Source organism: Tympanuchus pallidicinctus, unplaced genomic scaffold (assembly GCF_026119805.1).
Source record: "Tympanuchus pallidicinctus isolate F22 unplaced genomic scaffold, pur_lepc_1.0 scaffold106, whole genome shotgun sequence".
In the NCBI taxonomy this organism is placed as follows: domain Eukaryota; kingdom Metazoa; phylum Chordata; class Aves; order Galliformes; family Phasianidae; genus Tympanuchus; species Tympanuchus pallidicinctus.
In genome coordinates this window covers 65,208-91,786 of record NW_026294624.1, presented here as the reverse complement: position 1 = coordinate 91,786, position 26,579 = coordinate 65,208, and the positions used below count along the sequence as shown (strand labels likewise).

At 59.1% G+C, this 26,579-nt stretch overlaps 2 protein-coding genes across 4 annotated transcripts; one reads left to right on the top strand and one right to left on the bottom strand.

Annotated features, from left to right (window-relative positions):
* Nucleotides 1–296: 296 nt before the first annotated feature.
* On the top strand, nt 297–17,337 carry COL2A1 (collagen type II alpha 1 chain; the record flags this gene model as incomplete). The annotated part of the gene is given in 55 exon segments (XM_052668763.1): nt 297–331; nt 333–440; nt 442–508; nt 2,578–2,594; nt 2,879–2,911; nt 3,059–3,091; nt 3,250–3,303; nt 3,442–3,543; nt 3,643–3,720; nt 4,303–4,347; nt 4,440–4,493; nt 4,608–4,661; nt 4,767–4,820; nt 4,927–4,980; nt 5,080–5,133; nt 5,218–5,262; nt 5,357–5,410; nt 5,503–5,547; nt 5,661–5,714; nt 5,804–5,902; nt 6,081–6,125; nt 6,511–6,609; nt 7,621–7,674; nt 8,085–8,192; nt 8,276–8,329; nt 8,422–8,520; nt 9,251–9,304; nt 9,387–9,485; nt 9,575–9,628; nt 9,753–9,806; nt 10,090–10,143; nt 10,224–10,277; nt 10,387–10,431; nt 10,697–10,795; nt 10,889–10,996; nt 11,072–11,125; nt 11,205–11,258; nt 11,342–11,395; nt 11,490–11,543; nt 11,632–11,739; nt 11,849–11,902; nt 12,013–12,066; nt 12,330–12,491; nt 12,583–12,690; nt 13,001–13,108; nt 13,271–13,324; nt 13,422–13,529; nt 13,801–13,854; nt 13,965–14,072; nt 14,203–14,256; nt 14,532–14,639; nt 14,720–15,008; nt 15,364–15,551; nt 16,430–16,672; nt 17,134–17,337. Coding segments are annotated over 55 exon segments (4,382 nt in total), but the record flags the coding sequence as incomplete, so codon positions are not given.
* Nucleotides 17,338–20,859: 3,522 nt separating this feature from the next.
* On the bottom strand, nt 20,860–25,331 carry TMEM106C (transmembrane protein 106C). Of its 3 annotated transcripts, none has more exons than XM_052668719.1 (8): nt 25,226–25,331; nt 24,427–24,647; nt 24,241–24,304; nt 23,536–23,695; nt 23,298–23,438; nt 23,004–23,053; nt 22,678–22,731; nt 20,860–22,316 (listed from the first exon to the last, which is right to left on the bottom strand). In XM_052668719.1, exons 2-8 carry the CDS (start codon nt 24,626–24,628, stop codon nt 22,181–22,183), a joined length of 807 nt encoding a protein of 268 aa, XP_052524679.1. In that variant the 5' UTR covers nt 24,629–24,647; nt 25,226–25,331; the 3' UTR covers nt 20,860–22,180. The 3 variants fall into 3 exon arrangements, with proteins under 3 accessions (XP_052524679.1, XP_052524697.1, XP_052524688.1); XM_052668737.1 differs by having other exon boundaries at nt 25,284–25,302; XM_052668728.1 differs by lacking the exon at nt 25,226–25,331 and adding an exon at nt 25,203–25,219.
* Nucleotides 25,332–26,579: the final 1,248 nt, after the last annotated feature.

Here is a 26,579-nt window from a genome sequence, read left to right as displayed (position 1 = left end):
CCTTTTCCTCCTCTGGATGGGATGGGGGAGCATCACATCCAACCCCCCCCCTTCCCCCCTCCCGCTGCCAAATCCCCGCGTTTCGCTCCGTCCCATGAATCGCTCCATTCATTGCGCACGGGGAAAGCAAACCGGGAAGGGAAGGAGGGTGGGATCGGGGAGAAGAGAGGGGCGGGGGGGGGTTATGGGGGGGTTCCCCGTGCCACCACGGCGCGGGGGGGTGATGCCGTCCCGTCCCCCCCCAATTCCCCGCTCCTCCCCCCCCCCCCCCCCCCCGCTTCCCCCACACCCCGCAGCGGAGGCCGCCGGGGGCTGCGTGCAGGACGGGCAGAGCTTACAGCGACAAGGACGTTTGGAAGCCGGAGCCGTGCCGGATCTGCGTGTGCGACACGGGGACCGTGCTGTGCGACGAGATCATCTGCGAGGAGCTGCGGGATTGCCCCCAGCCCCGAAATCCCCTTCGGAGAATGCTGCCCCGTCTGCCCCGCAGAGCCGCCCGCCGCCGCCCGTAATTTATTTACGCCCCCCCCCCCCCCCCCCCCCCCCCCCCCCCAATAATCACTTTAATTAATTACCCCCCCCCCCCCCCACCTTCCTGCACCGATAAATAAATTACCGTGCGCTTCTCGCCCCATGGATGGGAGGCGATCCATGGGGACGGCGGGGAAAAGGCAACTTGGGACCCCCCCCATAGAGACCCCCCCCCATAGGGACCCCCCATAGGGACCCCTCCATAAGGACCCCTCCCCATATGGCACCCCCCATAGAGACCCCTCCCCATAGGGAGCCCTCCATAGGGATCCCCCTCCATAGGGACCCCCTCCATAGGGACCCCTCCATAGGGACCCCCCTCCATAGGGAACCCCCATAGAGACCCCCCCATAGGGACCCCCCCATAGGGACCCCCCCCATAGGGACCCCTCCATAGGGACCCCCCCCAAATGGACCCCCCCATAGGGACACCCCATAGAGACCCCCTCATAGGGACCCCTCCATAGAGACCCTCCCCATAGAGACCCTCCCCATAGGGACCCCTCCATAGGGACCCCTCCATAGGGACCCCCAGCCATCTCCTCTCGCTCCCAAAAGCCTCTTTCTGACATTTTTTTGCCCCTTCTTGCCTTTTTTGGGGCCCTTTTGGGTTTTTCATCGCCCCTTTTGGCCCCTTTTCACCCCTTTTCAGAGCTCCTTTTATCGCCCTTTTTTCATCCTTATTTACCCCCCCCCTTTTGGACCCCTTTTGTCCTTTTATGACCCCTTTTTTGCCGCTTTTTACCCCATTCTCAACACTCTTCGCCCCTTTCGAGGGTTTTTCATTCCCCCTTTCCCCCCTTTTTCCCTTTTTTGCCCCATTTTTGCCCCCGTTTGGCACTTTTTTGCCATTCTGGGCTCCTTGGGGAACTTTCATGGCTCCCTTTTCCCCCCTCTGCCCATTTTATGCCATTTTTGGCCCTTTATTCTCACTTCTTCCTTCTTTTAGCCTCGTTTTTTTCCCTTTAATGCCCCCTTTTCACCCCTGTTTTCCCCTTTTTTGCCCTTTTTGTCATTTTTGGCCCATTTTGGGGCTTTTCTTCTCCCTCATTTGTTTTTTTTTGCCCCATTTTCCCATTTTTTTGCACATTTTTTGCCATTTTAGAGCCCCTCTCGTGCCTCCTGTCCCCCTTTCCCCACTCTTTGCCCCTTTTGATCTCCATTTGCCCACTTTTCTCCTATTTTGGCCATTTGCAGCCTTTTTTTTGCCCCTCTTTCCCCTTTTTTCTCCTCTTTCCCCACTTTTTGTCCTTCCCTCCTCCCCTTTTTGCTTCACTTTCCATTTTACTGTTGACTTTTCCCCCCATTTTGACCTTTTTGACCATTCCTGCTTCTTTTTTTCTGCCTTTTTACCCCTTTTTGCCCCCCCCCGTTTTTTTTTTGCCTTAATTTACCTCTTTTTGATCCCTTTCCCCCCCCTTTTTTGGCCTTTCTTACCTTTTATTCCTTTTATTCCCCTTCATTTTTGCATTCCCCCCCTTTTCCCATCCCCCCCCCCCCTTTTGCACTTTTCCCCTCCTTTTTGCCCTCTTTCCCCCCCCACTTTTGACCATTTTCTCCCCATTTCTTTCATTCTCAGGACCCCCCCCCCAATTTTCCACACCCCCATGTTGGGGGGGGGGGGGGGGGGGGTCGCAGCCTCAGGTTGGATTTAGGTTTGCTTTTCATCCCCACGGATTTGGCTGCCCCAAATCTCCCCTTATTCACCCCAACCCCATTTCCAACCCCCACGAAGGGGCGCTGACCCCATTTTTCCCACATCCCCCCCCCGCCCCCCAACCACCAATTCCCCCCCCCCCCAAAAAAAAAAACCCCAAAGTTGCCTTTTTTTAACCCTTTCCTGCCCCCCAGCCATGGAGGGGTGAAGGGTTGAGCATTTCCCCCCCCCCCTCCCCCCAACCCCAAGCGTATCCCCGCTTCCGCGTGCTTCGCTTCTGGGGGGGCCCTGAACCCCCCCAGTGCCCCCCAGTGCCCCCCAGTTTGACACCCCCCCACCCCCCCACCTCCTCTCTCTAATTTCTCATTATTTCTTTCCCTTCCCAACAGGACAACCTGGCCCTAAGGTGAGGCTGCGACCCCCCCCCCCCCCCATTTCCAACATAATCCCAAATTCAAAACCCTTTTTTGTTCGAGGGGGGGGGGGGAAGGGTAGGGACAGAATCCATGGGCACATGTATGGGATTTGGAATTGCCTCCTCTCTGGGGGGCTGTTTCACCTGCTGGGGGGGGGTTGGTCGCTTTTTTGGGGTGCGGGGGGGGGGGTTGTCAGAAATTTGGGGGTGGGCGCAAGAGGGGCGCCCCCACTCTTTCTTAACCCCCCCCCCCCCCCTCCATCTTTGCTTTGCAGGGACAGAAGGGAGAACCTGGAGATATTAAAGATGTAAGCAATGGGGAGCAGGGGGGGGGGCCCCATATGGGCTGGGGGGGGGGGGGGGTTGTTACAGCGGGGGTCTCCATCTGCCTTTCTCTCACCCTCCTATTTTTCTCTCCCTCCCCCCCCCCCCCCCCGACCCCCCCCCAAATGCAGGTTGTAGGACCCCGAGGGCCTCCTGGACCGCAGGTGGGAGCGCGTTTCCTCCGGGCGCATTGCTGGAATATTTGTGGGAGGGGGTGGGAATTTTTTTAGGGGGGGGGGTGTGGAGCTGGGGAGAGCTGACCCCCCCTCCTCCCCCCCCTCCTAGCTGATCCCCCCCCCCCCTGTCTTCCCCACCTCCTTAGGGCCCAGCAGGAGAGCAGGGACAGCGAGGGGACCGCGGTGAGAAGGGGGAGAAGGTGAGTGCACCCCCAGAACTGGGGGGGGGGGACACACACAAAGCCCACCCCCCTCCCCACCAACACAGAGCATTTTGGGGTGCAACGGTGCTGTGTTGTCGTGTCTGTCCGTTCCGTCCCCCCCCCCCCCCCCCATAGGGTGCTCCTGGCCCCCGTGGAAGGGATGGAGAACCTGGCACCCCTGGGAACCCCGGCCCCCCCGGCCCCCCTGGACCTCCTGGACCCCCTGGACTTGGTGGAGTGAGTATTGAGGGATGGAGAGGATGGGGGGGGGGGGGGGGGGCGGCATTTTGGGGTGAAAAACGGCGGTTTGAGGGCTGAGCACTTTTCTGTTTGCAGAACTTTGCGGCGCAGATGGCGGGCGGCTTCGATGAGAAGGCGGGTGGAGCGCAGATGGGCGTCATGCAGGGACCCATGGTAAAGCCTCCCCCCCCCCCCAAAGCCCCCTCCCACCCCCCAAAACCGGGGGTCCCTCCAGAATCCGAGCCCCTCACCCTCCAAAAAAACCCAAACCCAGGATTCTCATCCCTGCAGCCCCACTGTGGGACTTGGGGACCCCACAGCACTGGGGAGGGGTACCCACTGGTTTTGCAGCCTGGGGTGGGGGGGTGTGATGGTGATGACAGCCACCCTCCTCCCAACTCCCCCAGCAAACACCCCAAACCCACACCTGGGGGTCCCATAGGGGACTCTGTGCCGTCACCACCCTTTCCAGGGGGCACCCGCTGTTTTTTTTGGGGGGGAAGTGATGGTGGTGATGGCCCCCCCCAAAACAGAACAACCCAACGACACACACACGGGTATCCCATCCCCACTGTGGGATATAGGGGGCGTCTCATCCCTGCAGCCCCACTGTGGGACGTGGAGGACCTGCAGCATCATCACCACCGGGGGGGAGGAACTTCTGCTTTGGGTGGGGTGGGGGGGGGGATGATGGTGACGGCAGCCACCTCGTCCCCTCCCCCGTGGTGACATTGTCTCTCATCTCTCTCCCTACAGGGCCCCATGGGACCCCGCGGCCCCCCTGGCCCCACTGGTGCACCTGTAAGTACCCGCAGCCCCCTGTGCTCTGGGGGGGGGTCTCTGGGTGTCCCACCGCCCCCCCGATGCCAACCTCTGCCCTCTCCCCACTTTAGGGTCCCCAAGGATTTCAAGGCAACCCCGGTGAGCCCGGTGAACCCGGTGCTGCTGTGAGTGTCCCCTCCTTGTCCCCACTTCTGTCCCCTTTTATGTCTCCCCTCAACTTGGGGACACGCTTCCTGCCCCCCCCCCTCACCTCATCGTTGTCTCTCTGTCCCTTTTAGGGTCCGATGGGTCCCCGGGGACCTCCGGGACCACCTGGGAAACCCGGTGACGACGTGAGTCCCCCCATAACAGCGGTGCCCCCCATAACAGCAGTGCACTGATGTCCCCCGTTTCGAGTGCTGCTTCCTCTCCATTAAAACCCCATTATTTCCCTGCAGGGTGAGACAGGCAAACCCGGCAAATCTGGTGAACGTGGCCCCCCCGGCCCCCAGGTGAGGCAGCACTGAGCTGAAAGCTGCCCCCCATCGCTGCCCCCCAACCCTTTTTCTCCCCTCCCTCCCCATCTCAAGTTCACCCTAACCCTATTCATCCCTGCAGGGCGCTCGTGGCTTCCCTGGGACTCCTGGTCTCCCCGGAGTGAAAGGCCACCGAGTGAGTGCCCCCCACCCCACACTGCCCCCCATCACTTACATCCCACTGTGCCCCCCTCCATAACCTTGTTTCTGCTTCTCTCCTTTCCCCATCAACCAGGGTTACCCTGGTTTGGACGGTGCCAAAGGAGAGGCTGGGGCTCCCGGAGCCAAGGTGAGTGGGGGGTGACCACCTCCAGGTGTGGGGATGTGTGCCCCAACCCGGCCTCATCCTCTCTCGACCCTTTTTCTCATATAGGGTGAATCTGGTTCACCGGGTGAGAACGGCTCCCCCGGCCCTATGGTGAGTGCGGGGGGTGGGCATGAGGGAAACTGAGGCACAGAATGGGGGAGTCAGACCCCATAACCTCTGCACTGTTCCCCCTCCACCATGGCAGGGACCCCGTGGGCTGCCTGGAGAGCGAGGACGTCCCGGCCCCTCTGGTGCTGCGGTGAGTGTGACTGTGGCCCTATGGCACAGGGCTGTGGGGGGGGGGATATTGGGGTGCTGTGACCTCCCCCCATAACTGCCATCTCCCCCCAGGGTGCTCGAGGCAATGACGGCCTCCCCGGCCCTGCTGGACCCCCTGTAAGTATGGGGCTGCTTTGACTCCACACCCCAACATTCTGCTGAACCCCATAGGGGTTCTTCGGGAGCCCCCCCAGCCTGGGCAGCCCCCCCACACTATCCTGTCCCCCCAGGGACCCGTCGGCCCTGCCGGAGCTCCTGGCTTCCCTGGAGCCCCTGGTTCAAAGGTAAGGGCTGAGCAGAGAGATGCAGGTAGGATTGAGGGAGGGGAAACTGAGGCACGGTGCCCCATCTCACCCCATTTCTCTCCCCCCAGGGTGAAGCCGGCCCCACTGGCGCACGGGGTCCAGAGGGAGCCCAAGGACCCCGCGGTGAATCTGGCACCCCCGGCTCTCCTGGCCCCGCTGGCGCACCTGTAAGTGTCCCCAGTGGTGTCACAGCCCTGGGATGTCCCATCCTCGTGGCATCCCCCTCGGCTCGGGAGCTTTGAGGAGTGTGTGTGGGGGGATCTGAGCATCAGGGGGGTTATCCTGTGCTTGGGGATGGGGAAACTGAGGCACGGGGTGAGAGATGTCTCACTCTTCTTCTTTCAGGGTAACCCTGGGACTGATGGCATCCCTGGTGCCAAGGGCTCAGCGGTGAGTATGGACCAGAGTGGGAAGGAGGGAGGGGTTGGAGCAGGGGTGGAGCTGATGGGACACGTGGGAGTCATAAGGATGGTGTGAGATGGGGGGTGGTTGGGGGGGGTATGGTGAAGATTCTGGGGACGCTGGAGGTGCTGTGGGGGGGGATGTGTAATTTGTGTGGGATGTGGGGGCGTTGGGGGTTGGGGGGATCACTGTGAGACACTGGGGGGGATGGGGGGATGATGAGGGCTGGGGGATGTGTGGGAGTGCCGGGGGTCAGGAGATGCTGGGGGCCGTGGCGTCATGGGCAGGATGCTGTGGGATGCTGGGGGCCGTGGGGCCATTAGGGGACATGGCGCCATGCCGTGCCCCCCTGACGGCCGCTGTCTGCCCGCAGGGCGCCCCAGGCATTGCAGGCGCTCCAGGATTCCCCGGCCCGCGCGGCCCCCCCGGACCCCAAGGTGCCACCGGACCACTGGGACCCAAAGGACAGACGGTAAGAGACCCCCTGAGACCCCGCATGGGGATCGTGGGTGAGGCCCCGCCCACTGCCGGGTGACCCCGCCCACTGTGGAAGTAGCCCCGCCCACTTTGTCACATGCCCCGCCCACCGTGCCGCAGGACACGCCCCCTTGCAGGACCCCGCTGTGGGTCACTCTCTGCCCCCTCCCCAGGTGCCCTACGGTTGCTCCCAGGAGACCCTTTTCTTGTCTCCAAAGGGGCCACTGGGGATGGGATGGGGTGGGAATGGGATGGGTGACGAGATTGGGGTGGGATGGGGGTGGGGATGGGATGGGGATGGGATGGGGATGGGATGGGGGTAGGATGGAATGGGATGGGATGGGATGGGATGGGATGGGATGGGATGGGATGGGATGGGATGGGGTGGGATGGGCACGTGGGTATGGGGACAGGAAAGAGGATGAAGAAAGGTCTGGGGACACGGATGGTGATGGGGAGAAGAATAGGGTTGAGGATATGGGAAATGGGGGGTGAGAAAGGGGATGGGGCTGGAGAATAAGATGGAGATTAAGAAGGGGACAGCTTTGGTTTGGGATTGAGATGAGGATGGGGACACAGCTGGGAAGAGATGGAGACAGGAGAGGGAGGGATGAGCAGAGTAAGGGATGGAGACAGGGATACAGATGGCGATAAAATGGGAACAGCGATGGAGTGGAAACAGAGATGGGAGCAAAACTGGGCAGCAGGAAAGGGGATGGGGGACAGGGACAGAGATGGAGTAGAGGTGGGGATGGGAAAGGCATGGGGACAGGGATTTGATGGGACAAGGATGGGGACAAGGATGCAGATAGGGGTAAGAGAGGGGTAGGGGCAGGAAAAGCGCTGCAGAGATGGGGATGGGATATAAATGGGGATGGGATGGGAACGAGGCCAGGAACGGGAGTGGGAATTGGGATGGGAACAGGGCTGGGGTTGAGATGGGGACCACGACGGGGGCACTGAGAGTCCATTGCCCACCTTCCCCCCCTCCCCTCTCTTCCCCCAGGGTGAACCCGGCATCGCAGGCTTCAAGGGCGAGCAAGGACCGAAGGGCGAGACGGTGAGTTTTGGGGGGGCCCATCCAGCCCCCGCCATCTGGGGAGGACCCCGCTGCGGGGCCGCGTCTCTAACGAACCTCTTCCCCTAACGAGGCCCCTCGAGGGGCAGCGTCCCCCCTCCTGCAGCAGGGGGTGGAGGGGGAACAATAGGCTCTGTGTTAGGGCCGCGCTGCGCCCCCCCCTCGGCCCCGGGGCCGGGGACATTCCCCCATCGCTTCATTAACCAACCTCAATGCGTGGGGCCGCTTCCCACTGTGGGGCCGCTGAGCCCCGGCGCCGTCGTGCGCGGACCCCCGGAGATGGGGGTTTTGGTTGGGGGGTGAGGAGGGGGGGGGGGGAGCTGCGAGCTGAACCCCAGCCCCCAACCCGTCCTGGTTTGCCGCTCTGACCCCCTTTTCGTCCTCTTCCTCAGGGCCCCGCAGGACCCCAAGGTGCCCCCGGGCCGGCTGGCGAGGAAGGCAAGAGAGGAGCTCGTGGTGAACCTGGTGCCGCTGGCCCTGTGGGCCCCCCCGGAGAAAGGGTGCGTGCAGAGCGCTGCCCCCCACCTTAAAACAAAGAAACCCTACAACCAGCCCTGACTTCGCCCCTCTTCTTCCTCCATAGGGCGCTCCTGGCAATCGTGGATTCCCCGGGCAGGATGGGCTGGCCGGACCCAAGGTGGGATCGTGGGGTTATGGGGGGGTCCTATAGGCAGTGCCGACTCCCTGTGCTCCCCCCTCCAACCTGTGCCCCCCTCCCACCCCACACAGGGTGCTCCAGGTGAACGCGGCCCCGCTGGTCTCGCCGGTCCCAAAGGTGCCACTGGTGACCCTGGACGTCCTGGAGAACCTGGGCTGCCTGGAGCGAGGGTGAGAGCTGTGGGGGGGGGGACAGAGCCATGGGGAGGGGGTGGGGGTGCTGGGGGGCTCAGGTGGGGCAGAAGGATGTGGAGCGGTGGTGGGGGCTGCCGAGGTCAAGTGAGGAGGGGGTTTGGGGGCAGTTCGGGGGGTTTTGCAGCTGGTTAGGGGACGTTTGGGGTCGGTTGAGGAACATTTGGGGTTGGTTGAGGAGATGGGAGGTTGGTTAAGGGACATTTTGGGTTTGTTAAAGAGCATCTGTGTTGATTCAGGAGCGTTCGGGGCTGGTTAGGGAGCATTTGAGGTTTGTTGCAGAGCATTTGGGGTTGGTTAAGGAGCTTTTGGGGTTGATTCTGTCGGTTTTAGGTGCTCTTTGGGGTTGGTTCATTTGCTCTTTGGCTCCACTCAGGGTGAACTTTGGCATCAGCTGAGATGCACTTAGGGGTAGTTATGGTGCAGGTGGGGTTCATTACAGTGCATCTGGGGGGAAAACTGCTCTTTGGTGCTAATTAATGTTCTCTGTGGGGTGACTTAGGGTGCATTTGGGATGAGCTAAGTTGCTTTTTGGGGTTACCAAAGATTGGGCTTGCTAAAGAAGCTCTTAAAGGCCGCGCAGCCCCTGTGCCCTCATCCCAGCTCCTCTTCAGCCCTGGAGCTGGGCAGGACAGGGGCTCCCAATGTGTCCCCCTCCCAATTTGGGACCCCCAGCTGCTGCAGCCCCCATTGCTTCCTTCCCCCACAGGGTCTCACCGGCCGCCCCGGCGATGCGGGACCTCAAGGCAAAGTCGGTCCGACTGTAAGTGATGCTCCGTGGGGTGGGGGAAGGAGGGTTGGGGGTGGCTGTCGTGACCCACGCTGGTGTCCCCCTCCCCATATAGGGTGCTCCTGGCGAGGATGGCCGCCCCGGCCCTCCCGGCCCTCAGGGTGCTCGTGGGCAGCCCGGTGTGATGGGTTTCCCCGGTCCCAAAGGTGCTAATGTGAGTATTGACCTTTGTGAGTTTTCTGCCCCAAAATGGAGCAGTGAAGGTCAGTGCAGGTGTGATCCCATCCTCTGACCTCCCTGTAGGGTGAGCCTGGAAAAGCTGGAGAGAAAGGACTGCCTGGCGCCCCAGGGCTGCGGGTGAGCTCCTTCTGCCTCTCCGACCCCATAAAATCACCTTTTGGGGTTTCCCTTGCACTGTGCTCTGTGTGCGGTTGGGGAAACTGAGGCACGGGGCTGAGTGCTGGGGATTTCTCCTCTGCAGGGTCTTCCTGGTAAGGATGGGGAGACAGGAGCTGCTGGACCCCCCGGACCCGCTGTGAGTGTCACTGCTTCTCTTTTTGGGGACAGATGTTTGAAATGTGGGATTGGGGGGGTGTAGCCCCCAGATCTGGGTGGAAGACCACACCAGGCATGCTGGGGATACAGGGGGGGCAGAACCCCCAGTGTTGAAATGTGGGGATTTTGTGTCCCAGCTGCTCCACCCCGGTGTGATTTTTGATTCTGTCCAAAATCTTGGGGTGGGTGAGGGGCTGCAAAGGGGTGAATCCAGGAAGGGGGTGGGGGGCGCCTCAGAGCCGTCACTGCTGTCCTTCCTTTAGGGTCCTGTGGGTGAGAGAGGAGAGCAAGGAGCCCCCGGTCCTTCCGGATTCCAGGTGAGTGGGGAAACACAGGGGGGAATTGGGGTGATGAAGGTGGGCACCCCCCCCTCACACCTCTCCTTGTCCCCAAACAGGGACTGCCCGGACCACCAGGTCCCCCTGGAGAGAGCGGCAAACCCGGAGACCAGGTGAGGCCATTCATCCCTGGGCTGCAAGAGGGGCTTAGCCCTCTCTGACCCCCCCCCCAGCACTGACTCCCCCCGGTGCTGACTCCTGGCTCTCCCCTCCTCTCTGCAGGGTGTTCCCGGAGAAGCTGGTGCCCCCGGTCTTGTTGGTCCCAGAGTGAGTATTGCTCATCCCCCTGCTCGGGGACAGGGATCCTCCTGTCCCACAGAATGTTTGGGGCCTCAGGGGGGAGCAGAATCCAAACAACTCCACCAAAGCCATCGGACCCTCACGGTTCCAGTGGCTCGGTGTCCCCTTTCCTCCCAGTTCACCCCAATCCCACCTGGGATGGATGCACTGCCCTCTGTCCTGAGGACAATGCCATCATTTCCCTCGCTGTGGCCTTGGGGGGCTTCTCTCTGATCGTCTCCCCCCACCATAGGGTGAACGTGGATTCCCCGGTGAACGCGGTTCTCCCGGTGCCCAAGGGCTGCAGGGTCCCCGTGGGCTGCCTGGAACGCCTGGCACTGATGGACCCAAGGTGGGTGACAGAGGGTGGGTGGCAACAGTGCCACCAGCACGGATCCGTGATGCCATCGGTGCCCCGATGACCGCACTGCTGTTCTGCTTTTAGGGTGCGACCGGTCCGGCTGGTCCCAACGGTGCCCAGGGTCCCCCAGGACTGCAGGGAATGCCTGGTGAGAGAGGAGCAGCTGGCATCGCTGGCCCCAAAGGTGACCGGGTAAGGTGATGCATCCCAGAAGTGTCCTGAGCGACGTCAGGTCTCAGCTCGGCTCACACTCATCCCATCCCACAGGGAGATGTTGGTGAGAAAGGACCCGAAGGAGCTCCGGGCAAGGATGGCGCACGTGTAAGTGGGACACGGCCGTGGGGTGGGCTGGCAAAGGATGCTCACAGAGACCACGTCCTCATCTGTCTCTCTCCTGTAGGGTCTGACGGGTCCCATTGGTCCCCCTGGCCCCGCTGGCCCCAACGGCGAGAAGGTGAGAGCAGCATCACAGCGCCCCACAGCGCGCCCCATGGAATGGACCCCAGTGCATCCACCTCTCCATCTTTTCTTTTCCAGGGTGAATCCGGCCCTCCTGGTCCATCTGGTGCTGCCGGTGCCCGTGGAGCCCCTGTAAGCACAACGTTTGCAGCCCCTGGGTGCCTCTAACCATAACCCTAAACCCCCATCAACCCCCTTATCAACCTCCCCCATTTCTCTCCTTTAGGGCGAGCGTGGCGAGCCTGGTGCCCCTGGTCCTGCTGGATTTGCTGGCCCGCCTGTGAGTGTTTCATCCCAAAGCCCCCATCACATACCCACGTTATCACCCCTGTCCTCACCCCACTCATGGTGGCTGCTGTCCCCATCAGGGTGCCGACGGACAACCTGGTGCCAAAGGCGAGCAGGGAGAGCCTGGGCAGAAGGGTGACGCTGGTGCTCCTGGTCCCCAAGGTCCCTCCGGCGCTCCTGGCCCTCAGGTACAGCCCCAAAATGGGGCAAACCCCCAAATTTGGAACATCACAGCCCCAATGCAGGCACACTGCAGCTCCCGTTTGTATTCGTAACCTGTTTTTCTTTCCTTCCCAGGGTCCAACTGGTGTCACTGGTCCCAAAGGAGCTCGCGGGGCTCAGGGTCCCCCTGTGAGTACCAGAGGGCTGGGCTGCAGGATGGGGAAGGAATGGCCGTGGGGCTGAGCTGTGCCTGAGCCTCGTTTCTCCTCTCTGTTCACTGATTCTGATTCCCTCCCCAGGGAGCCACAGGATTCCCCGGAGCCGCCGGCCGCGTTGGACCACCCGGCCCTAATGTGAGTCTGGGGGGGTTCTGGCATTGCCCCCACCTGGGGTTTGGGTGCTGCTTCCCTGTGCTGCGTGTTGGAGGGGGCGCCGTGTCCCTGCGTGGGCATCTGGGGTTTTCCTCCTCAGGTCTCTGATGGTGGCTTTTGGCCATTGCAATGATAGAGAAGAACTTTCCTAAGGAAAAATGCTCCCCGACCAAGCAGCACTGTGATGTGGGTGATGAAGATCGGCCACCTCTGCTTTGCACCAACGCTGCTTTCCTTCCTTTTAGGGTAACCCAGGCCCCCCCGGACCCCCTGGCTCTGCTGGCAAAGATGGCCCCAAGGGTGTTCGTGGTGATGCCGGCCCCCCTGGCCGTGCTGGAGACCCCGGCCTCCAAGGCCCCGCCGGCCCCCCTGGCGAGAAGGGCGAACCTGGCGAGGACGGCCCCGCGGTGAGGATTTCGGGGGTCTCCTCCCTCTGTGCACCCCCTGACTGCACGGTGCCATTGTTCTGGGTCTGATCCCCTCTCTGCTGCCCTGCAGGGTCCCGACGGCCCCCCAGGGCCTCAAGGTTTGGCAGGACAGCGTGGTATCGTGGGTCTCCCAGGGCAGCGTGGTGAGAGAGGCTTCCCTGGACTTCCAGGGCCATCGGTGAGTGGGTCGCTTTCATTCGGGTGCACTGAATCCTATGGGGTGCAGATATGTGGGGGCTGCAATGCTCTGGAGCCCATCTCAGGGGTCTCCAGCCCCTTGGTGCAGCTCGTGGGGGCACCGTTTCCAGGTGGTTTGGGGTTTTGCAAAGCTCTTCTTCCCCACCAGGAGCCGCTGGCGCAAGGCTTAAAGCCGGGGCAGGAAAACCACTGGTGGTTGTTTGTTGCATAAGGGTCTGGGAGCCATAAAAAATGGGGAAGGGGCTGCGCTGGGGTCTCTCCCACTCATGCACTTTTTCCCTTTCTTTCAGGGAGAACCTGGAAAGCAAGGAGCACCTGGCTCTGCAGGCGACCGAGGTCCCCCCGGCCCCGTGGGCCCCCCTGGGCTGACAGGTCCTGCTGGAGAACCCGGGCGTGAGGTAAGCAAAACCCCAGCATCATCACACCAGCGCCGGGCATCACCGTCCTCACGGCACAACTCAGCTCCCGGAGCTCCCTGGTGTCTTTTCTCCAGCATCGAAAGGAGACTTTGCACAAATGCTGCTCCATGCCAGGGTTATAACATCCTCTCTTCCTCCTAGGGCAACCCTGGTGCTGACGGACCCCCGGGCAGGGATGGTGCAGCTGGCGTGAAGGTGAGCTTGCCGTGCGCACCCCATGAGTGCTCACAATCCCTGTGCCAAAAGCCGTGGGGTTTTGCACAGATCTGACCTCCCCACCCTCTGCTCATAGGGTGACCGTGGTGAGACTGGCCCTGTGGGTGCCCCTGGTGCTCCCGGAGCCCCCGGTGCTCCTGGTCCCGTCGGTCCCACCGGAAAACAAGGAGACAGAGGCGAGACGGTGAGTGCTGCATGAGGGTTTAGGATTTAGGGTCTCCTTATGGCTGAAAATCTGCTGTGATTCCCCACGAGGTTTGTTCCTCACACCAGTGCTCCAGCTGAGAGCATTTAGAGATGCTTTGAGGCACAGAACTGCTGATTGTCGCTGTTGCTTGGATTTGGGGTATGGTGGGAGGGACTGATTCAGACACTCCTGAAATGCCAAATGCGTGGCTTCGAGGTGGTGTTTCAGGTCACTGGCACCTTCTGATGTCCTTCTTTTCTCCCTGCAGGGTGCGCAAGGGCCCATGGGTCCCTCTGGTCCCGCTGGAGCTCGAGGAATGCCGGTGAGTGACGCTGAGCACATCAGCACATCCCACGTGCAAAGTGTGGGGTGCTGCGTGCCGGGCAGGGCTCTGCCCACCCCGAGCTCAACACAGCGCTGTCCCCACTTCAGGGTCCCCAAGGGCCTCGTGGTGACAAAGGTGAGACAGGAGAGGCTGGAGAGAGAGGGCTGAAGGGCCACCGCGGCTTCACCGGTCTGCAGGGTCTGCCTGGACCACCTGTAAGTTGGTTTGGGGAACGCTGAGCCCCCCTGGAGGATGCAGCTCCTTTGGGGTCTCTGTGGGCACCGAGGCTCTGCCAGGGCTGTTGTGCTGACCACAGAGCTGTGACCACCCTGCCTTCCTCCTCAGGGCCCTTCTGGAGACCAAGGTGCTGCCGGTCCTGCTGGTCCCTCCGGTCCCAGAGTAAGTCCTGGCAGTGGTGTTTGGGGCGGTGAAAGGGGAAGGAGCAGCAGTGCCCTCCCTGGGCACCTGCAGCCTCTGTCAGCTCCTGATTGCTCGTTAGCGCCAGGAGTTAACGGCTCCCCATCGCCTTGGTGTAGGGCACCTGCTTTGGCAGGGGGGGTTGGACTCGATGATCTCTCGAGTTCCCATTCAACCCCTACAATTCTGTGATTCTGTGATTCCCTGCCCTGAGGCTTTGCAATGCCTTCAAACCCCATTTTGGGGCTCTCTCCTAGGGTCCCCCTGGTCCCGTCGGCCCCTCTGGCAAAGATGGCTCCAATGGCATGCCTGGCCCCATCGGTCCCCCCGGTCCCCGCGGACGGAGCGGTGAACCTGGCCCTGCGGTGAGTCCCAGTTGTGGGGAGGCAGGGAAGGGAGTCCAGCTCTCAGAGCAGCCCATCAGCATCACTTCCTTCTCCCATAGGGTCCTCCTGGAAATCCCGGTCCTCCCGGTCCTCCCGGCCCCCCGGGCACCGGCATCGACATGTCAGCTTTTGCCGGACTGGGTCAGACGGAAAAGGGCCCCGACCCCATCCGCTACATGAGGGCAGACGAGGCGGCCGGAGGGCTGCGGCAGCACGACGTGGAGGTGGACGCCACGCTCAAATCCCTCAACAATCAGATCGAGAGCATCCGCAGCCCCGAGGGTTCCAAGAAGAACCCAGCCAGGACCTGCCGCGACATCAAGCTCTGCCACCCCGACTGGAAGAGCGGTAAGAGCTCCGTGTCTGCTTCTCCCATCCTCCCCTCCTCTCCAAAGAAGAGCATCCCCAGCATCCTTGCACCGACCTGCACGCAGGTTGGATGTTAGGAAAGGTTTCTGTTCCATAAGAGTGGTTGGGCAGCGGACTGGGCTGCGCAGGGATGCGGGGCAGCCCCAGTCCCCAGAGGTGATGGGGAGCTGTGATGTGGCACTTGGGAACGTGGCTTTTCCAATCCTAATGACTCTGTGCTTCCATCGGTGGGCGTGGTGGTGATGGGTGGACATTTCTTGGTGATCTTTGAGGTCTCAATGACTCCTAACCCTCCCCAACCCCGTGAGCATCCCGTTTGTCCTCCCCGCTGCAGGAGATTACTGGATTGACCCGAACCAGGGCTGCACCTTGGACGCCATCAAAGTGTTCTGCAACATGGAGACGGGTGAGACCTGCGTCTACCCGACCCCCAGCAGCATCCCCAAGAAGAACTGGTGGACCAGCAAGACAAAGGACAAGAAGCACGTCTGGTTTGCAGAGACCATCAACGGCGGTTTCCACGTAAGCGATCCCGGCTGGGCTGTCCTTCCTTGTGGTTACGTTGATGGATTTTAATGAAGTTGTAGAGGGCGATTCTGAAGGCATGGAGTTGGGTCTGTTTAGCTCCGCAAATCAAAGGAAAAGGGTGGGATGGAGCAGCTGAGCTCCCTCTGTTTGTTTGGCCCAGAAAAGATGAGGGATGGCATCACGGCCCTACAGCCCCTTATGGCCCCTTATGGTCCTGCAGCACTGTTAGGAAAAGTTCTGCCCCAGAGGCATGGAGCAGCCCTGAGATGCTGGAGCTCAGGGAACGTTGGGAAAATGCTCTCAGGCATCCAGTTTGGGTTTTGGGTCAGGTCCTGCATATCCTGATGTACAGAGGGCAACCAGCTCATGGGTGGGCTTTAAGGACCCTTCCAACCCAGCCATTCCATGGTTCTGTGACCTTTAAGGACCCTTCCAACCCCGCCATTCCATGGTTCTGTGACCTTTCAGGACCCTTCCAACCCTGCCATTCCATGGTTCTGTGACCTTTCAGGACCCTTCCAACCCAGCCATTCCATGGTTCTGTGACCTTTAAGGACCCTTCCAACCCCGCCATTCCATGGTTCTGTGACCTTTCAGGACCCTTCCAACCCAGCCATTCCATGGTTCTGTGACCTTTAAGGACCCTTCCAACCCCGCCATTCCATGGTTCTGTGATCTTCAAGGACCCTTCCAACCCAACTATTCTGCTATTCTATTGGTTTTATGATCTTTAAGGATCCTTCCAATCCAAACCACTCCATGATTTTTTTCAGCCATTTGGGAACCTGAAGCATGGAAGTCTTCCCAAAAAGCTCCTGCCCGTAAGGTTGTCGTGATGCCACAGGCTTTAACTCCTCACCTCTTCCCTCCAGTTCAGCTACGGCGATGAGAACCTGTCCCCCAACACCGCCAGCATCCAGATGACCTTCCTGCGCCTCCTGTCCACCGAGGGCTCCCAGAACGTCACCTACCACTGCAAGAACAGCATCGCCTACATGGACGAGGAGACGGGCAACCTGAAGAAAGCCATCCTCATCCAGGGATCCAACGACGTGGAGATCAGAGCTGAGGGCAACAGCAGGTTCACCTACAGCGTCTTGGAGGACGGCTGCACGGTAGGTTGCTGGGCGCCTGCAAAAGAAAGGCGTAGATGGGGAGGTGGGGCTGAGGCTGTGGGGCTGGGGCTGTGGGGCTGGGGCTGTGGGACTGAGGCTGTGGGGCTGGGGCTGTGGGGCTGGGGCTGTGGGGCTGAGGCTGTGGGGCTGGGGCTGTGGGGCTGGGGCTGTGGGGCTGAGGCTGTGGGACTGAGGCTGTGGGGCTGGGGGTGTGGGGCTGAGGCTGTGGGGCTGAGGCTGTGGGGCTGGGGCTGTGGGGCTGGGGCTGTGGGGCTGAGGCTGTGGGGCTGGGGCTGTGGGGCTGAGGCCGTGGGGCTGAGGCTGTGGGGCTGGGGCTGTGGGGCTGGGGCTGTGGGACTGAGGCTGTGGGGCTGGGGCTGTGGGGCTGAGGCTGTGGGGCTGGGGCTGTGGGGCTGGGGCTGGAGCAGCTGACAGCATCCCTGCCTTCCTTTTCTCCCCAGAAACACACTGGCAAATGGGGCAAGACTGTCATCGAGTACCGGTCGCAGAAGACCTCGCGCCTGCCCATTGTAGATATTGCACCTATGGACATTGGCGGAGCCGAGCAGGAGTTTGGCGTGGATATTGGCCCAGTCTGCTTCTTGTAAAAAGAGTTGTTTTATTTGTGTGTTTGTTGTTTGTTTGTTTGTCGGTTTTGTCTTTTTTTTTAAAAAGAAAAAGGAATCCAGCCCAATCCCATAAAAGCAAACCCAATCCCACCCCCGAGGACCCATACGTTCCCATCACAACTTCTGCACTGAACGGATGGCACGACCCCCCGTGTTCCCCTTCGGGACCCTCCAGCGCCGTCACCGGGCAGACAGCGACATAAAACCATGGGCTTATTTATTTATTGCCTTCCTGGAAGGCCGATTTCTTTAGGTCGGGTGGAGGTGGGAATCGATCTGGCAGGTATGACGGCCCCCCCCCCCCCCTCCCAGAAAGGGGTCTTGGCAAAACGCAGGTATCGCGGAATCCCCTCCCCTCCCCGTGTATCACAGCAGGAGTGCTAATGTATCATACGACAGAAATGGTGCTATTCTTGTAAAACAAGTCTGTATTTTTTAACATCAGTTGATATAAAAACAAACAGAAAAAAAAAAAAACCAACAAAAAAAAAACTTTTGGTGGAAAGTAAAACCGCCGTGCGGGTCGTTCTTGTGTTTGTTTGCCGTCCAGTCGCCCCCCTTTAAAGGTTGGGGTTCAGATCTCAGCCTTACAGCTTAGAATCACAGAATCACCAAGGTTGGAAAAGACCTCCAAGCTCATCCAGTCCAACCGTTCCCCCATTCCCAACAGCTCCCACTGAACCACGGCCCTCAGCACAGCATCCAGCCTTTCCTTGAACACCCCCAGGCTCGGTGCCTCCCCCACCTCCCTGGCATCCATTGCAGTGCTGCCCACCCTTTCTGCACAGCAATTCTTCCTCATGTCCATCCAATCTCCCCTGCCGCAGCTTGAAGCCGTTCCCTCTGCTCCCATCACTGATGGCACGAGAGCAGAGGCCGCCCCCAGCTCCCTGCAGCCTCCCTTCAGCAGCCATAGAGAGCAGTGAGGTCTCAAGAGACACATTGGGGCCCATAGAGACACATTGGGGCCCATAGAGACACGTTGGGGCCCATAGAGACACGTTGGGACCCACAGAGACACAATGGGGCCCATAGAGACACGTTGGGACCCATAGAGACACGTTGGGGCCCACAGAGACACGTTGGGACCCATAGAGACACGTTGGGACCCATAGAGACACACGTTGGGACCCATAGAGACACGTTGGGACCCATAGAGACACGTTGGGACCCACAGACTCCCCCACCTCCCTGGCATCCATTGCAGTGCTGCCCACCCTTTCTGCACAGCAATTCTTCCTCATGTCCATCCAATCTCCCCTGCTGCAGCTTGAAGCCGTTCCCTCTGCTCCCATCGCTGATGACATGAGAGCAGAGGCTGCCCCCAGCTCCCTGCAGCCTCCCTTCAGGAAGTTATAGAGAGCAACTATTAGAGACACGGACAGGGGGTGAAACCACAACTAAACAAATCCCTCAAAGAAAAGCAAACCCGTCCACCTCCTTGCTCCAGTCCCATTTTGTGCACACGTAATTTAGGGATGGATTCTGCACAACTGAAAGCGGAAGAGCTCACGGCCACAGGGCGCAACGTGGAGACTTGTGGTAAAGCAGCCCTGCCTTTAAGCTTTATTAAAACACGACATATGTAAATGCTGCTCTTTAGCAGCTTGCTAATTAGAGGGAAAGCCCCAGAAGTTTAATTGTTTTTAACTATCTTCAAGAAAATTAGCCCAGCGACCCCATGAGAGCTGCTGGCCCGCAGGTTTCACCACAGCACTGCTGTTCCTTTTTGCACCAGCTGACAGCAGTCCTTCATTAAGAGAAATTATGACTTGAAAGGATTAAAAACCCCTTTAAAGAAACGTTACTTTGGGGCCCTGGTCTCAGTTTTAAGTGCTGGCAGCTGGCAATGCTGCAGCCCAAGCACCTGAGGCAGCTTTCCAGGGCTGGGAGCTGCAAGAAACGTTGGCAGAAGAAATTCATTAGAAAGGATTGGAGGATTAAGGAGGATTTTCCAAAATAAACGCCCTTTATAAGGCCGAGTGCCACATGACCCAGAGGGCACCCCCAATTACCAGGGCTCTCCGTGTCCCACAAGCTGTTTCCCTGCTCGGATAAGCAGCAGGATGGGGGATCCCGCAGGCAGCCCTCTGAGCTCGCCCTCACCGGGTAAAAGCTGCTCTGCTTTTGGGACCTGGACGTGCAGATGATGTCCATGCAGATGGACAACAGATACAGAAGAGCATCTGTTACCTGCAGCCAAAGCACCGCAGCAAAGGGCTGGGGGTCGGCAGGAAGCTCTGCCACCTCCTGCTGCCACCCATGAGGGGACACAGAGCCCCCCACGCCATGAGGGCTGCAGGAGGCTCAGCCAGCAGGATGAGAAAGGGCAGAGCGTGGGAGCCCTGCAGCTCTCCTACAGAAAACTCAACTCAGCAGAGTTAGAAGCTGCTGGGGGTTTATCAGCTTTATCAGCACGGCGTGAGGAGCTCGTGATGGGGACGGTGCAGGGACAGCAGAGCCGAGGTCCGCGAACCCAAACCCTGCAGCCTGTGTGGCAACGGAGGTGAGGCGAGGATTTCAGCCCTCGCTCCCCCGAATCAGCAGCAGGAGACAAGGGGCGCTCAGGCAAGCTCGACAGGCTGGAGGGCTGGGCTCGGGTGAACCTGATGAGGTTCAACACGGCACAGTGCAAGGTTTTGCATTTGGGCCGGAAGAACCCCAGGCACCCGTAGAGGCTGGGAGGAGTGGACATGAGAGCAGCTCGGCAGAGAAGGACCTGGGGGTCCTGATGGACGAGAGGCTGAACACGAGGCAGCAGTGCTGCTCTGGCAGCTCGAAAGGCAAATGGGATCCTGGGCTCCATCAGGAGAGGGGTGGTCAGCAGGGACAGGGAGGTGATCGTCCCTCTCTGCTCGGCTCTTGTGAGGCCCCATCTGGAGTCCTGTGTCCAGGTGTGGAGCCCTCAGGACAAGAAAGACATTGAGATGTTGGAAAGGGTCCAGAGGAGGGCGACTGAGATGAGCAGGGGGCTGCAGCACCTCCCCTATGAGGACAGGCTGAGGGAGCTGGGCTTTGTTCAGCCTGGAGAAGAGAAGCTGCGGGGTGACCTCAGTGCAGCCTATCAATACCTGAAGGGAACCCACAGCCAGGAGGGGAGTCAACTCTTCCAAAGGGCTGAGAACAGCAGGACGAGGGGAAATGGATCCAAGTTGAAGGAGGGAAGATTTCGGTTGGATGTTAGGGGGAAGTTCTTGAACAGGAGAGCAGTCAGGCCCTGGAACGGGCTGCCCAGGAGGCTGTGGATGCCCCGTCCTTGGCCGTGTTCAAGGTTGGACGGGGTCCTGGGCAACCTGATCTCAATGTGGATGTTTGGTGGCCCTGTCAGGGGGGTTGGAACTGCGTGATCCTTGGGGTCCCTTCCAACCCGGGTGATTCTGTGATTCTGTGAAAAGGTGACACGATGCCAGTCACCGAACTGGGACAAAAGGTTGCTTTCCACAGGACGCAGACACAGCGTTTCCTCGGTTTCCATGTAAAGGCACCGCTCATCGCACAGCCCCGCTTTAACAAGCAGGCTTCAGCTCTAGCAGCTCTGCTGGGAAGACACCCCACCTCTTAAAAAACAAAGGGCATTTTTATTTCACGCTTGCACAAAAGAAAGCCTCCTTCATTGACAAAGCACCGGAGCCATTTCCCCTGCAGGCTTTGGCCGCTTTGTTTCCACATAGAGGTGGATGGAGAACAGCACAGGGCGCACGCAGAGGAAACACGGGAGGCAGCAGTGACCTGGTTCCACAAAAACCAAAAAGGGCAAAAGCAGAACAAAGTTCTCCAAGCTGCAAACACAGCAGGCTGGACTGCAGCAGGCTGGACTGCAGCAGGCTGGACTGCAGCAGGCTGGACTGCAGCAGGCTGGACTGCAGCAGGCTGGACTGCAGCAGGCTGGACTGCAGCAGGCTGGACTGCAGCAGGCTGGACTGCAGCAGGCTGGACTGCAGCAGGCTGGACTGCAGCAGGCTGGACTGCAGCAGGCTGGACTGCAGGTTTGTTTGCTTTGCCATCCTTTGGGAACGATCGGCTCCGGAGAGGTGAGCCTTTGAAACACAAAACTGCCCCATCTTCAACACAATCAGTTCAGGTCGGCAAACACAAAGCAGCACTGAGCTGCACCTTCCCCGGGTTCAACACCAGGGAACTCACAGCTGCTGAATGCCCAAGAAGCAGCTTCAGCGTAGATCAGGGGGTCAAAGCCACAGGGACCCTTCCCCACGCCAACAGCACCCTGCTTAATGAGGCTGCCCTCATTAAGACCGGTGTTTTGGTATCGGGTCGCTGGAGGCAGCCTCAGCTGCCAGCAAAGGAGAAAACATTGTGGTGGTTTCAATTCCCTTTCCTCCTACTAGTGCAAGTTACAAAGGTGAAAGCCTGAACACCTCATCTGTGCGTCCCCGGCAGAGAATTATCCCTTTTTATCAAGTTCTGCTCTGAAAGATGCCAGCGACAGGCTGCCACCAAGCCAGATTGGGATACATCACACAGAACCAGTTAACCTGCCCTGAAAGGAGCAGACAGTGCTAAACTTCAAAACTCAAATCTAAGTCCTTGAGATCCTCGGACCCCAAAGCACAGAGCTCGAGTCCTCAGTTCTTCTACACAAAAAAACAGTTAAAGAGCTCAAGAAAAAGTCAGGCCTCTCACTTTGGAAGGGACATGGAGGCTTGAAAGTGAACATCAAGATCAGGGACAGGCCAGCAACGCAGCCCAGCTGCAGGCAGCAAAGCGCAAAAGGGACCCAGAGCCTTCAAGTCTCTCCTAAAGCCACTCGCGGTCCTTCTGCTTCCATTGCAAAGTTCCTTTTCTAAGCTACACGTTTCATATTTCACCAGGGAAATCCATCTGCACCATCACCACCCCCAGCAGCGACCTCAGGCTTTGCTCAGGCTTTGCTCAGAGCCAGGCTGTGCCCAGAGGGGGCCGGGTCAGCCGTGGAGTTGGTGCTGCAGTCGATGTAGTGATACGTTTCCACCGAGCTCTGCGTCCTGCGGCCCATGTAGGAGAGCTTCACCGATGTCCTGAGGGAAAGGAGAGGGCCAGGGGTAAATCCCTCTGCTCAATGCAATCAGTGGGGCTTCATGTTCATCTCAGAAGTGCTCAGGTTTTGAGCAGACCCACCCAAGGGTGCTCGCTGCAAAGAGGTGAGCAGAGCTGCTGAGCCCAGCCCCAAAGCGCAGCACCCACCGTGCAGAAGCTCCATTCAGAGCCAGCTGGCGTCTTCTCTTCCTCCCTATCTTACATTTTACCCGTGCCACCAGGCCTGGATTAAAGCTGACAGTGAACCAGGCTGGGCTGTTCGCCGAGCACAGTTTTCTCTGATTGCCCCAGCCTTGCTGCAGCACCAGTTCCATTCTGAGTCAGGAGCAGAGCTAAACCTACCTCATGAAGATGACTATATTATGCACCTTCACCTTGGGAAACGTGCAGAAGAAACTGGAAGAGATGAAAAGAGAGAAAGTGGTCAGCAGGGGCTGAGCAGCCTAGCAGAAATGACTGCGCTTCTTGGAATCTTCTGATGTAGTTTTACCTCTGGTGTTAACTCAGCATCCAAAACCCCAACACAACATCCTGACAAAGTGGCCTTTCAAGTCATTTCTAGCAAATGGTTGTTTTCCAGAAAGTGAGCACAGAGCAACTCATTTCCAAAGCCAGCAATAACTAAAGCAGCTCAAACCTACTGTACACCAAGAACAGGAAATCCTTACTACACATAGGAGAAAGGTCCTCCCATCTCCGCCTTCACCGTGAAATTCACCTGTAAGACAAAAACCCATTCGCTTGCAGTTTGATCACTCCCTTCCAAACCCCCCTGTCTGAGTATTTCCTGCACTACATTGCATTGCAGCTGCTGTGCAGAGAGCACAGCCAGACTATCTGCCAAGCAAAGCTCCAAGGCACAGATGCAGTGCCCTCAAGTGAGCTTGAGATACCACACCAGTTCCATATGTGATTTAGGGGCGCTTGCAATGCACGCTGCAGAGGCAAATAAAGACAAATACCAGCTTGTCACTTAGTGGCTGGATGCTGGAGATGTTGGTGATCTGCTGGCTGCCCACCACGGTGTTCATGTACTGCACCTGACTGGTCAGACTGTCCACTGTCACTGAGTAGAAGTTGGAGTTCCTGATCTGCAAAGTGGCCTGGAAGGACAGCAGGGAGGCACGGGTAGCAAGAACATTCCTGGCAGCTCAGCACAGGATTTTTCCCCTCACAAACAGGGATGCACAAAAACTTTACCGTGATGGCAAGAAGGACAACGGAGTTCTTCCTGTCGAACCAGACCTGAACCACCTTAATGCCGCCATCATCCACCAGGACAGAGTGTGGAAAGAGGAAGAAAACGACCAGCCCTGAGATCAGAAGGCAGAGCAGCACCGACAGGAGGACATAGAGCTTCCTGGAAGAGGCAGGAAATGGGTCACAGCCTTTGCCCTAACACAGCATCTGCAACTGCAAGACATCTTGTATCCGAAACCCAAACTTGTCAGCAAAACCAAGCATATCTGCTCTTCCCTAAAAGAGACACAGAAGTGCTGCTCTAACATTTTTCATATCTGAAATTGCTCAAAACAGCCACCCTTTACACAGTTCACTTTTCAGTAATGAGTAACCAAACAATCTTTCTTTGCCCCAAAGCATTCTCAGAATCTACAAACGGTGCTGTTGGGAACGCAGTTTCTTTCCAAAAGCTTCTGTAGAGAGCGCAAAAACAAAGCGTGTGAGTGGGACGACTGTTTCCACATTCACTCCCACGATGGGACTTAACAGAAAATATTTGAAGTGAAAGTTTAAGCTGTATTTGTTGGCACACTTCAGTGAAAACAAGGCATGAGACGAAGGAAAAGCTGCAGACTGGATAAAGCCCTGAGCTGCGGCAGTCAGGGACAGAAGAGCACTGTCTGCTCTTTGCAGAGCTTTAATTATGCTTAATTATGCACTTACGTCCTCTGTGGACGGAGCCTCTGGTCGCTGTAGGGTATCAAAGCCACCAACTCGTTTACCTGCTCTGCAAAGCAGAAGGAACACAGTGAGCAGCTCCACGCGATTGCAAAACCTTTTAAGTAAGGAAGGAGCGTTGCAGCACCTCGCTTTTTTTTGTGCTAAGGATAAAAGGAGCACAGCACTCACCTGTGGGAATGCAACCAGTGCCTTGGCAAGTGGGGCAGGTGATGCTGTCCTGACCCGTGAATTCAACGTATGGAAATTTGGCAATGTCCTCATTGCGGTCTCGGCTGTCGAGTAAATCATCATCACCATCATCATCCTCGTCAGCCTTCCTCCTCCGCCTGGAGGCAGCGCTGTCAGCAGACAGAGAAAGCGCAGAACCCATTGCAGCCGTGGAGGAAGAGCTGCACAGACAGCAGCAGAGAACTCAGTGCGTTTGGTGACAGACAGAGAAACTCCACCTTGAACCACAGGCAGGAGGGGAAACGTTCCCCTTCCCTCCGCAGAACCCATTACAGACCCTCACACACAGCCCCCCACTTTCACAGCCTTCTCCTATCAGAAAACCACCCACCCTCAGGTGCCCCCCCCCCCCCGTACCCCGCAGGTCCCACCCAGCACAGTGGGAACGCCCCCCCCAGGAACAGCCCCACAGAGCCCCCCTAAAGCAGGGACACCCCCACACAGAGGGCCTCAGACCCCCTCAGAAACCCCACAGAGGCACCCAGCGCTCCCCCAAACGTTTCCCGAGGAGCCAAACGTTCCTAAACGCGCCCCCCTCAAAACTAAAACCAAAACCAAAACCAAAGCCCTCCCACACAGGCCCACCCACGGACAGCCCCCTTAGAGACAAACCCCCTTCACCAACACCCACGAAAAGCACTATTCCCCTCAAACGAGCCCAAAGGATCCCCACACAAAGACCCCTCAAGGACCGCGGCCCCCGCAGCCCCCCCGACCCAGCGCTGCCCCTCACGCCCACCGCAGCAGAATGGCCTCAGGGCCGCGCAGCCGCCGTTGCTATGACTACGACGCCTCACCCTCGCCCCGCCCCTCCACTTCCGGCGCAGGGCGGAAGGAAAAGGCGGTGCCCTCATGCCCCGCCCCCCGCGCTGACGCCCCGCCCAATGCGCGTAGGGAGCGGGCGCTGCGTCACCGCCCCACCCACGGAGTAATGGGCGGGGCCTGAGAAGGGCGCCGCTCCCGCGGTGACGCAACGAGGCGCCCCGCCCGGGTGTGCCGCTTCCTCAGTGCGCATGCGCCGCACAGCGTTAGGGCGGTGCGCACGGCCCTACCTTTTGGGTGGGGATGAGGGGCGTGTCCCGCACTGCGCATGCGCCGCAACCACGCGGGGGGTTCCGCACGCAAGAAGGGGCGGGGCGTGTTCTGAGGACACGTGTCTGTGCGCGCATGCGCTTTGCGCAAAAGCCGCGGCCCTCCTCGCGCATGCGTACGGGCTGCGCAGAGCTCTGGAGGTGGAATGCGCATGCGCTGGGGGGAGCGGGCTTCTGGGCGCCGGTATGCGCACAGCAGCGGTGTGGACCCTCAGCCGGTAGTGGGACCGCTTCCCAATATGGAACCATCACCAGTATAGGGGCACCCATCCCAGTATGGACCCTTCCTGTACCAGTATGAGGGCACCCATCCCAGTATGGACCCTTCCTGCACCATTATGGGGGCACCATCCCAGTATGGACCCTTCCTGCACCATTACAGGGGCACCCATCCCAGTATGGACCCTTCCTGCACCATTACAGGGGCACCCATCCCAGTATGGACCCTTCCTGCACCATTATGGGGACATCCATCCCAGTATGGACCCTTCCTGCACCAGTATGGGGGCACCCATCCCAGTATGGACCCTTCCTGCACCATTATGGGGGCACCAATCTCAGTATGGACCCTTCCTGCACCATTATGGGGACATCCATCCCAGTATGGACCCTTCCTGCACCATTATGGGGGCACCCATCCCAGTATGGACCCTTCCTGCACCAGTATGGGGGCACCATCCCAGTATGGACCCTTCCTGCACCATTATGGGGGCACCCATCCCAGTATGGACCCTTCCTGCACCATTATGGGGACATCCATCCCAGTATGGACCCTTCCTGCACCATTATGGGGGCACCCATCCCAGTATGGACCCTTCCTGCACCAGTATGGGGGCACCATCCCAGTATGAGCCCCCAGACTGCTGTATGTTCACCAGTCCCACCGTGGGGCAATGCAAAACCACGAACGCTTGTGCAAAATACTCAAGGCTGCGTGCCCTCGTGCAAGGCTGTGCACGCTCATGCAATACCGTGCATCCTAGTGCAAGGTCGTGCGTGCTT